Source organism: Astatotilapia calliptera, chromosome 15 (genome assembly GCF_964374335.1).
Source record: "Astatotilapia calliptera chromosome 15, fAstCal68.1, whole genome shotgun sequence".
In the NCBI taxonomy this organism is placed as follows: Eukaryota; Metazoa; Chordata; class Actinopteri; order Cichliformes; family Cichlidae; genus Astatotilapia; species Astatotilapia calliptera.
Window position 1 is genome coordinate 27,310,752 of NC_137436.1, and position 12,066 is coordinate 27,322,817.

Sequence of the window (12,066 nt, forward strand, 5' to 3'; positions counted from 1 at the left end):
ATCTTTAGAAAAATTAAAACAAGTATTTCTGAGTGAGATGCAGTTTCCTGGAAATATTTCAGAATAAAAGCCTCACTAAACACTCAATTTGAAACAGGAAGCACTGAGGTTGCATGATCAACATCAATAAAAATCTTCAAAATAATTGTGATTATATTCCAATCAGATAGGAAGGTCAAAGGTCAGCTGAATCTCAGAGCCCATGTGACTGAAAAACATTTATGTGGAGCATTTAAACACCAACACTGGACCCGTTTCCCGCTGGCCTTCAGTCAGAAACGATCACCGTTAACAAACCAATAATCAATAACAGCTGCTTCTTCTGTGGTATCCTGTCAGGAAACCACAGAAGCTAGAACACAGCTACAGGTGATCTCTGTGAAAAATGTGAGCATCAGTCCAAACATCAGCTGATCAATGAGCTGATCCTCCCTCAGCCCTGACATTAAAAACTTCGTGAAGCAGAGAAAAGATGAAGCTGCAGCTTGAGGAGGAGGTGCTGGTAAATAACACTGAGCCTTCATCCTCTGTGGGATGGAAACAGAGGCTCCACCCACACTCAGGTTCACTCTGTTTATTAAGAGTCGTGGTCACAAACAGAAAAACAACGCAAGAAGAAGAACAAACAGCTGACATCGCTAGCTTTACTTAAGACGACATTCGTTTACACCTGGGGTAACCAGGTGGACCCGCCACCTTGGTCAGATCCACCCGGTCCGACCTGAGCCGGCTTAAACTGGTCTAAACTGGTGAGGCATTAAAGGGGCATGTCCCTGACTTCTGTTAGTGCTGATTAGGTGAAAGTTGAATTAGTTTGAGTTCAGCTGGAGTTTGTTTGGTTTCAGGTCTTAGTCCACAGGAAACAGTCTCACTGTGAGCCAGACGAGAAGAAGATGATGAGGGGGGCAGGGCTGATTGTCCAAGCAGCCGCAGAATCATTTCATGGAGCTCATTCTGATTGGTTCTGATAGTCTGATTTACTCGAGCCTGTAACGACTGGTTGGTTCTGAGCAGCTGGATCCAGTCCGATTCCGTACTGCTGGCGAGCGAACACTTCGAGAGACTTGTAAGGCATAACAGGAGTTCTGAGGGTAAGAGTCGAGGTGACTGGTTCTAGTGTTTAGTTGTTGGATTTTTCATTGGCCGGTTCAGTCTGAGGGGGGGTTTGTGACCTTCCGTGCCGGCCCGCCCCTCACACATCGCCGTGAGTTTGACAGGAAGGACGGAGTGTTACAGTAAAGGCACCAATCACAGAGTGCGTGGGACGGTGACAGAGCGAGGAAGCCGTAACAGGCTTTAGTATTCTGGGAAACATCCAAGCGTGAGGCAGCGCACCCTTGCAAACAGGAATTTCTCTCCACGCAGGTCACAGGGGTACCGTTTCAGCAGATATACTAGTTTGTATTTCCTCTGGAGATCACACTGCGAGCAGCACAAGCGCTAACCGTGGGTGTGGGCGGAGCTTCGACGGACTCATTTTAATCAGTTACTATAACGTTTTTAGGTTGTGATGACGTCAGTTTAGCGTGTACGTGCTGAACCTGAACTCTAGGATCCATGAAGGTCCGCAAGTCCTCCACTTGGTCCATTGGACGGAAATGCTACGGTCGACTCGTTCAGACCTGAGCTGTAACGGGTGGAGGGTGGTGCCTCCTCTACGCGACTGCGAGATTCCTGCTCTTTGATACGAGCAGCTGATTGGCCATCACAGCTGTCAGATATCATACATGCAATTATAACTTAATAAAAATAATGTTTAACTATAAAAACGATCAGTGCCGTCAGCTGAGAGCGTGATTGGTCGTGCAGGCACCAGCTGACGGCACGTCACCTTCATGGTTTGTTTAGAGAACAGAGCAGCTGCGTCTAGACCTGCAGCCAGTTTCAGGTAACGTCTTAAAACAGAAGCTCAGAGCGCTGCAGAACCACCGCAGCTCACACCGGCCTGTGACGGCGCCAGTTTCAGTAACTCCTGACGGTTTTGAATCAGCCAGAAATGTCGCTAAAGCGTGAGTTCATAGGGGTCGTCTGATTGGTGGGTTTCTGTGGATTACTTTTGGACCTGAAATGTGATTAAAGCTCAGAGAAGGCCACATGACCACATCAGTCTGAGGCCGCGATTTGAACCGTGCACTCTGCGAGTCGGAATTTAAGGCAACATGGCGCCTCGTTGCTCTGAAAATCACGCAAGGGCAGTTTTGAGTTTCAGCTCGTGTTTAAACATTTTAAAAAAAGAACAACAGGAAACGTGAGCTCTGGGCGACCAATCAGATTTTACGATGGGTTCAGTTATTTGTAATCTGTTTCCTGGCGTGTAATTCATTGTGCAGCTCATTTTGGCCTTTAATTTTGTCAAGGGTTAATCTCACAAAGCCCCACGAGGCGACTGCTGTTGTGACTGTGTGCCGTAGGTTTGCGTAAAATAAAGTTCAATTGAATTGAATTGAAGGATAAAACAACTGTTTGTGCTCTAAACAGCTTTCCTCCTCCCTCCAGAAAAGGTCTACCTCTCTCGCCACCAAGTTCAGCTCCAATATGGCAGACAGAAGCTTCCTGTCACGCACGGTGACTACACCGTCATCATGGAGAGAGGCAGGCAGTGGGTGGAGCCTGTGTGCCACCGCCCACCTCCCGCTCTCCATGTATGGACAAATAGCAGTCGGTTTCTAGGCAGCATGCTGTTTGCTATTTATTCAGAATCAGCTCTAACACGAGGCTTCCTGTCCTCAGGTATCTACCAACCCACCAGCTTCCTGTTGCGCAAAGCCTCAAGCGGACAGAAGTCACTAAGGCGCGGCTGGACCCGCAGCTCGCAGTGTGACACCCGGTTAGTTTGCGTACGGCTTCAAAGTGCAGTTCAGTCTTTTTGGTGTTCAAGTGCATTCTTTGTTCTCACATTTATGGCTTCTTAGTAACAGACTCGTGGACATGGCAGCAGCGCTGTTATAGTCTCTTGGTGTGTTTGGAGTTATAGTGGCTCCGCATGTCTTTGCGCAGGCGGAACTTCTCACCGCACACGCCACAGATGTACAGGTGGACATCCATGTGCTTCTCCAGCTGTTCGCCACCCGGGAAGATCTGGAAGCACACCTGGCAGATGGTTTCTCCGGCTGACAGGTGGGAGATCATGTGACGCACGTGGTCGTGTTTGAGGAAGGTCCCCTGGTCACACACGGGGCACACGTAGCGCGCCATTCCTTTATGCATGTCAGTGTGGAGGCGGAGTTGGCGCTCGCGCAGGAACTGCTTGCCACAGGTCTGGCAGGTGAACTGCTTCTCCTTGGTGTGGACAGTGTAGTGCTCGCGCAGGTGGCAGCGCTGGTAGAAGCCTTTGCCACAGATGCTGCAGAAGTGTTTGCGGCGGTGATCGGGCTCGCCGCCTTCCTCCAGCATGGTGGGCCGAAACAGCTCCTGGTCGTGGCAGGATAGAGCGTGCTCCAACGCCAGGCTCTCGTTCTGGAACAGCAGGCCGCAGTGCGGACACGCCAGGTCGGCTGCCTCCAGCAGCCCCTCCTCCATCCCATGCGGCTCCTCCAGCAGGGACGCCTCATCCTCGCCATGGGAGTCCGACTCAGCTCCATGGGATTCACCGCAGCGCTCGGCATGCTCCTGCAGCTGCCGGCCTTTGATCAACACCTGGCCGCACCTGCCGCAGGCACATATATGCCCCATGTGGTTGGACAGATAGTGCGCGGACTTGTCCTCCTCCAATAACAGAGCGCCACACACCTCGCAGGGCGTGCCGTCAGCGTCCTGCTTCTCGTCTTTGACCTTCTGGAGTTTGACGGGGATGCCGGAATCATTGCCTTCGAAAGGCTCGCTGCTGTTTTCCAAACCGGAGACACCGGGCTCGGGGTCCGATTGCGTTTTCTCCCTCAGCGCTGCATCACCGAAGCGTGCACTAAAATCTCTGGCGGCATGCTCGCCAACACGGACCACCTCGATCTCAGGGAACATGCTCTCTTCTGGTTCGGTCTTGATGCTCCTGGTGGACCCAGGCTCGCCGTCTGGTCCGCCTAGGACTGACCGGGCAGTCTTGGCCTCAGGCCAGTCGTCCTCACCTTTACAGACAACCCGGTGTTCCTCCACGCTCTCTGAGGCGGAGCTCTCTGCTTTACTTGAGTCGTTGTCACCCTCAGTGTTGCCTCGGGGTGGGTGGAAGGCTTTGCGGTTGGTACACGTGAGGATATGCTCGATTAGAAGCTTCTCGCAGCTGAACACGAAGCCACAGTCGTCGCAAGTGTATGTGCGACCGAACCTAGGGCGGTCCTTCAGAGTTGAACTCCTACCACCTGACCGCTTCCTCAGGTCACATGGTTGCTCGCCTGCTCCGTCTAAAACTGGCGCCGCCACAATCAGAGGAGCGGTTGCTGCCTCTTCAGTCGTGGCTGGCCTGCCAACTGCAGCAGGAACAGCAGGAACAGCCGGACGCCCCGTGCTGCTAGTGACGGCCTTCGGCAGACGCTCCCCTTCAGGTGCGGCGGGCCGCTGCTGTTCGTACATGCGCACGCCAAACATCATCTTCCCGCCAGCAGGCCCGGCGGAGGAGCTGGATGAGGAGGCAGAGGAGGACGGCGTGATGTTGGAGCTCCTGATGTCCCTCAGGTCCTCCAGCGAGTCAGGGATGTAGTACATCTGCAGATATGCCATGGACGCTTTCAGCTCCTCAAACTCGTAACTGCCCACAACGATGCGCCCGAGGTACATGAGCTGCAGGATGAGGTCGAAGCACTCGGCACTGATCTGCATGTTGCTCAGGTCCAGGCGGCCCGCTCCCTGCTGGTCCCGGATGAACATCATCCTGAAGTAGGAGCTGCAGGCCGCCAGCACCGCCTTGTGAGCCCGGAAGTAGATGTCGCCGATGGCGATGAGGCAGTCGCACAGGAAGCCCCACTCGCGCTGGTTGTTGAGTTGCTGGAGGACGTGATCGCTGTGGCTCGGCCTTGCCATCGCCCTGTGGACAACAGAGGAAGACAGAGTCAGAATTTATGAGGCAGCAAGGTCGTCTGCGGTCGACTTTCATAACGTGTGAGCTGGCACGGGACAGTCGGGCCTGATATGATTCATCAGCAACTCTGACTTTAATTAGAGCCACAAGTTCACACACCGAGCACGCTCAGATCAGCTCCCAGCTTCACTTACAGCACTGCAGTGATGAATCAGTATTTCCTTCTCAAGAACACACTGCTCAGATTTAACATGCACGCGCACACACACACACACGATGGCAGGTCTACTTCTCACCTTTCTAAACTCACTGTGGGGGAGGATGCTTCACCTCCCGTTGGCTATTCTCACAGTAAGTGACCCCCCCCCTCACACACACACCTACCCTGTTATGTGACAGATGTGTTTGTATTGCAGGATAGGGCTGCCACAAACGATTATTCTGATAGTCGACTAGTCACCGATTATTTTTGCGATTAGTCGACTAATCAGATCATCACCCATTGGACGTAAAACCTACAAGCTGTAGGTTGCACCAGCAGCATCTGCTCTTATATAACTATCATTAGCTTACAGCTTTAAGTGTTTAAGGTGTGTGCTAACTAAAAATAAAGACAAGATGGTAGTTTATTAAATTTTAATTAAACTTGCAGATTGTTTCGGTGAAGTTTAATAAACTCCTTGCTATCTAAAATATAACAGGACACCGGAGTAAATTCTGGAGCATCTCACACTTCTGATAATCAGCTGTCTGTTTGATGTTTATTCAGCTGTGTAAAAACTATAACTTTAATCTCAGCCAAACCGATTTACTCAGGAACAAATAAAATACTAAAAAAAAGCCAAACAATAACATTTTAAAGTTATCTAAGTGACGGCCGGGAGTCCGGTGTTCTCACGGCTAGTTAGCCTTGCCCCCGGTTAGCTATCGAGCTAGTGGGTAACAGACGTCTCCGAAAACGTCGGAGCGCTTTTGAAAATATGCGGTGTCTTGATAAACTGAGCAGATATTTGAGGTTTACACAGCTACATTCTCGCCTGAAAATATGTTAAACGTTTATTTTGTGACTCAGAAAGAATAATAAGAGTAATATTAAAGCTAACTAGCTGCCGCCATTGTTGGAAACTGAGCTGGGCGCTATGAATTCTGGGACAGAGCTTCTTCTTCTTCGGGGTTTAAGGGCAGCTGGCATCCTTGTACATGCAGTGCTGCCATCTTCTGTTTCATTCCGTTATTACACTCTTAAATCCTGCTACTTATTCCTGCGTCTTTTGTGATCTTACAAAGCTTCAAACGACGCGTCGACTATTAAATCAGTCGTCGACGATTTTGATAGTCGACGTAATCGTGGCAGCCCTATTGCAGGACAAGTATACCTGTACACACCCCAAGTTACTGCCTAAATAAAAGGTCCACCCTGACCCCACCAACACCTGGAGAGTTCACAGCAGATGTCCTGTGGACCAGGTTACAGTAAACTGTGAGCCAGATGTGCCCGACACACCCGACAAATCTGGATCTTTAAGTTGGACTCAGAGGAAACTGCAGATGCAGGGCACATCTGGGCCAAACCGCTCTCTGAGAATGCTCTCTGCTCACTGGTTACCCGAGCCCTCATCGGCGGGTATACGCCAATAACATCTGCAGCAGTTCCAGATGTGGGCGGAGCTAAAAACAGGTTCCTGTGCTGCAGGAGAAAACCGGTTGCATGCGGTTTTCTGTACTGTGAAGTGAACCCGGTCCTGTTCTTCAGAACTGGAGCTTTTTGTTAGACATGTACCTTCACTGCCTGACCCCCCCTGCCCCGCTGCTGCTTGGAGACACTGAAACCCATCAAAAGATGTCACTTCTTGTGTCAAAATGGGGTGTAATCAGAGGAAGATGTTTTCTCCCGTCACCTGAGCTGAACAGTGATTCGCTTAAAACTTTGACGCGTTTTTATTTTCAGCGATGTCGTCCCGTCTGTGTGTACTGAGCTGCCTTCCCTCCCCAGTTCCACTGGCGGTTCACCTGGCTGTGCTCACAGGTAAAGCTCACACAGAGTACACTTGTGACCAGCTAGAATGTGTCAGCTGATCCCAGAGTGCCTCAGAGCATCGCGCCAGATAAGAGATCAGTGGCGAAGTAGCATCACTGTACGTGTGTGTGTGTGTGTGAGTGAGAGAGTCCTGAAAGCCATAGCAGCAGAACAACATAAAACCAGCTGTGCAGGAGCTCACCTGCCTCAGGTGCAATCAGAAGACTCGCCTCTTCCAGATTTTTAAACATTTAGTGCCAGCTGACCACCACCAGTCACGTGTTTCTGCGTTAAATCTACGCCATAACGTGACGAATCCTGACAAATGCAACTACACATTGACGCAGCCCATGATGACCGTGCCTCACACAATTCCTGATTCAAGCAAATTGACTGGCAGACAAAATTTCCAGCGCCAACTAGTGCCCTGCATCTCCGAGCTCTGCATCTATTAGGCTGCAGAGCGCCTAATAGATGCATGAATCATGCTTCACTGCGACAGCAAGGCAAGAACACTCAGCGGTCCTCTGGATGTCGGTGGTGGCCATGCAAACTGACACATGACTAGAGCAGGACGATATGACCAAAAATATTTATCACGATATATAACGATATAACTGATAACGATATATAACTGACGATATAATTGACACTAGACAAAACACTTTACAACTCCTCAACTTTATTAGTGCAAAAAAAAAAAACATCAATGTATTTTCACTTAAACAAGCAGCTGTTTTTATGTGCATTAAAGTTATATAAAAAATTAACAGTGCAAATGCAAATTCCTTGCTGACAGTTTAACCAAAAGGCTAGGGCTGCTCAATTAATCGAATTTTAATCACGATTACGATCTGGGCTTTCAACGATCATTAAAAATGACTGAGCCGATTATTAGCCCCTCCCTCATTTATCCGCGACACCTTAAAGGCCGTCCGTGAAAATATTGTCGGGCATAAACCGGTCCGTGGCGCAAAAAAGGTTGGAGACCGCTGATTAAGAGGACCCGAGGGAAGCTCGGAAAGCTAAGCAGAAGTTATTTGGAGAGTGACTGCCGTTGGTTGAAAAGAGAGTTTAAAAAAAAAAAACTTCAGTGGCGTTGCACACTATTTTATATTATTTTTTTAAAGTCATTGTTAACCCTTTAAAGCCGGTCAGAGCTGCATGCTCCGTTTTGCGTAATTATTTTTAAATCCCTGTAGAACCTGAACCGTGTAAGCTAGCGCAATAATTTGTTTTGCATATGAAACCGGAGGAGTTGTACTTACATCTGATGCCATCAGCTTGTCCTCGGTCACGGTTTCGTTCCACATATAGCTTTGCAAAAATTGCATAAAAAGCGCTTGCAGCAACAAAAACATAATATTCCAGAAACATGCTTTGCCGTTCCTATCAGCTGTTCGTAACACTTCCCACAGTGAAATGATGCACATGCTGTTTTCTTTGCAAATTTGCATCATAGGATTGTTTTTTGTTTTTCCTGCAGTATATAAAAATTGCTGTATCTCCAAAATAAAACTATGAAGACACTCAAAATAAATTTCCTGTGGTGGGAAACTATTTTTTGCAACTTTATTGTATTTAAAGTTTTGAGGGATAAACCTCTTAAATTTCTCCAAGTAGAAATATATGTAAACAAAACAAAAGCGATTTTCAATTTTTTTGTAGTTTATTCCACTTTTTTGCAATTTATGTAATTACTATGGACTTAATGCATACATATTATTAAAATATGGGCTATAACAGTTGTATTGATGTATAGCAACTTGAAATGCTCCCACAAATGGCACTACAGCATGTAAAAAAATAATATAAGCTCTGGTGGACTTGGTTCTATAGTAGGTCTTAAAGGGTTAAATAAATATCGTCAAATAATCGTGATCTCAATTTCAGTGAAAATAATCGTGATTATCATTTTTGCCATAATCGAGCAGCCCTACAAAAGGCATTTCCAGTGGAAATTGGCTGACATATCCTCAGCATAACCATGTATAATATCCACAAAACTTAAAAAGAGGTTACACACACACACACACACACACACAATACGGTAATATTATGTTGAAGCACAGTACGTATCACTCCGCGAGGCTCCTGCCTACGATAGCCGTAATGCTCCGACAATCCATCAAGCGGTGCGGCTTCGTAGCTTAGCAAAGTCGTATTGAAACATTTGACAGATTTTCGAGCGCCGTGTACCACATAAAATCGTTTCCAGGTCAGTAAACACAACCAGAATTCATACATAAGGCACACGGGATTATAAGGGGCGCTGTCGATTTTCAGAAAAATCAAAGGATTGATTTTAAGGGTGCCGTATTTTCCAATAATAAAGACAGCCCGTTAGCATGCGCTACCAAAAATAGTGTTTTGTTGTATATCTGACGGACGAAAGCCAAACCAGTTCCACACCACTGAAGTTGCAGCATTTTTACAAACCAATTCTGGTTCATCCGTTTCATTCAACAATCCACTTTCGCTCTTCTCATTCTGCGTCGACGCCATGTGCGTATGTAAACAAAGGCACTGCGCATGCGCGTTTTGCCCATATTCTATCGGGATATTTCATTTTCTTATCGTTGCCCAACATTACACCGGTATTACCGTGAACGGTATGATATAGTCCACCCCTACACATGACTACAGGAAGTGAGGTCATCATGTGAGATCAACGAGCCAACATGTTCCAGCAGAATATGAATTGATGACCGAAAAGCATGACTCCATTGCAGACGGTCAGGTGACTGATTTCCAAAGTGAGTTCCGCCTCTCAGATGAGGCTCAGGATGGCGTTTTATTCTGAAATGGTTTGGCTCTTTGATCACATGACGTGACATCAGATCAGTTCACGTGAGTTCAGGACGGTCCCGCTGATTTAAAGCCAAAACTGAGCTCCTCCAACAAAACCTGATCCTGCTAAAGGTGGAGACATAGAACGCACCTCCACATGATTCCCCAGACACCGCTAGCTACACACCATGTGACAGTAAGAGCCAGCAGTGGAGTGACTTGTGATGAGGTCACACAGTGGGAAAGCAGGACTTTGCCCCCAGCCCCAGTCTCAGTTTGATGTGATGGCGTCGTGCAGCTGCTGCAGTTACATTAAATTGCAGAACGACCTTTTTATATCCCATCATAAACGTCATCATCATCATCATCATCATCACACTTTTCCAGAAATATGCAGATATGATTTTAAGAATGCCTTAAAACGTTCAGGCTGATTAAATCATCAGTTTCTAATCACAGCCCAGCTCAGAGTTTATGATTGTAAATGGTGACACATTGTTTTTTTCCCCCTTTCAGGTCATTGTGATATGCAGTTTTTCACGAGTTTTTACTAAGATGAGTGCCTTAATCGTGTTATTACCAGAACAAGTCATGGACAAGTCGTTTGCACTCTGATCAGCTGGTTGCTGCTCACAGGAAGGTCTCAGGGCTCATTTTATCAGCCGACACGTGACAGTCTAGGTTCATATCTGATGTGTCTGCTGTCAGGTGTGTTTGAGCTTTGTGAGATTAAAGGTCACAGTTCAGAAACCTACTCTACTGATCAGTAATCAATAAAGATAATAATGTGATCACTGTGAAGAGTGGATGAAATAATTTTGGCCTCTGTCACCAGACTCCACTGTAAAAACCACTCAAATAAGAGCCCTCATCCTGCTTACTGTTAGTCCCCGCCGGGCCCGCAGGCACGCGGTGCGGGCTGTCAGTCACCGGCAGACAGGCCGCGAAGGAGCCGCCGAGGTGGGAGCGAGCCCGTGGAGAGACCGGAGGGAGAGGCTGGCCACACCGCCGAGCTAAAATGGAGATTACAGCTCGGCTGAGATTAGCTGCTCCAAGCTAACCCCTGTTAGCGTGGTCCACACCGGAAGTTCCTGTGATCACTCCTCCAAAATGAAAACACGAAGCGTGACAAGGGGTGAACGAGACCACCGTCAGGGTATCGCGTGCATCACAGCGCGTCTCAGTGACAGTCAGACACTCCCCGAAGGATCGTCAGTGAACTCGTAGCTCCTCCGGCTGCTTCAATGCTCAAAACTATTCGTTACGACTTATATTTTGAAAGTAGCCACCGGATGTGATGCGAATAAAACCGGGCGGTTACTGAGCGCTCTCTCCCGCAAACAGCCCCGCCGCCCCCGCACTGCCACCCGCATTCAGCACCGAGAGCAGGCCGCGAGCATTTCCTTCACCGCCTGCCGCCCAGACGGCCCCGAGCCCGGACACGGGTCCGTCCACTCACCGTGGGTCCCGGAGGCCGGCGAAGGGGCTGCTGCTGTGGGATTCCCAGGCTCCGAAATGTCCTCCGCGGATGGTTTACTGTGGAGACGAAGGAGCAGCCTCTTCTTCTTCTTCTTCTCCTCCAGCAGGATGAAAGCACTTCCGCACAGCCCGCCGCGCCGTCAAGCCGCACATAGCGAGGAAGTCCAAATAAGGAACTTCCGGTCAGAGTGGGGCCCTTCAAAATAAAGTTAAATAAAGTTTTAACGTTTCAAAAATACGTTTCCGCTTTGATGCTTCGCGCAGCTCAGCTGACACTACGGAAACGCAACATGTGTCGCACAGTAAAAAATAAAAAAAAAAGTAAAATGAAAAACTGAAGTTATAATAAAATATATAAGAACTTTAACCCAGTGGGACATGTTTAACTGCATCAAGCAGTAGTTCACAGGTGGGCATTAAATAATAAATATACATTTCTGGCTTGGACGGGGCCTTTCACAGTTAAATAAAGAGTGTCAGAATTATGTCTTCATTGAAAACGACCACAGGAAACAAAGTCTGCTTTTAATTTGAAAATAATAACCGGAATAATCTATTTGTTTTCTCTCTCGCCTGTAGGATTACTTGAGGCCTCCCGCCACCCACATTCAGTCAGAGAGCAGCAAGGAGGTCTAACTCTGAGCTGAGCAGGAGACTCCGCCTGAAGAAGCAGCAACATCTCACCCATCAATCATATACGAGGTGGCCCATACCTGAACGATCTCATCACTGCAGCACCAGTCCGTCTGTTTCAAAGTAGCCTGCTATCTGGAGGCAGCACCTGATGATGCCAACAGAACCACATCATCTGCAAAATGCAGAGACAAGATGC

At 48.1% G+C, this 12,066-nt stretch overlaps 1 protein-coding gene across 2 annotated transcripts; it reads right to left on the reverse strand.

Annotated features, from left to right (window-relative positions):
* Nucleotides 1-559: 559 nt before the first annotated feature.
* Nucleotides 560-11,358, reverse strand: zbtb1 (zinc finger and BTB domain containing 1). 2 transcript variants are annotated; one of them, XM_026194599.2, is made up of 2 exons: nucleotides 11,215-11,358; nucleotides 560-4,954 (listed from the first exon to the last, which is right to left on the reverse strand). In XM_026194599.2, exon 2 carries the CDS (start codon nucleotides 4,948-4,950, stop codon nucleotides 2,944-2,946), a length of 2,007 nt encoding a protein of 668 aa, XP_026050384.1. In that variant the 5' UTR covers nucleotides 4,951-4,954; nucleotides 11,215-11,358; the 3' UTR covers nucleotides 560-2,943. The 2 variants fall into 2 exon arrangements, with proteins under 2 accessions (XP_026050384.1, XP_026050385.1); XM_026194600.2 differs by lacking the exon at nucleotides 11,215-11,358 and adding an exon at nucleotides 10,637-10,846.
* Between the last annotated feature and the right edge of the window lie 708 nt (nucleotides 11,359-12,066).

Coding starts and splice junctions, on each gene's coding strand:
- zbtb1 (XM_026194599.2), bottom strand. CDS start 4,950: ATGGCAAGGCCGAGCCACAGCGATCACGTCCTCCAGCAACTCAACAAC.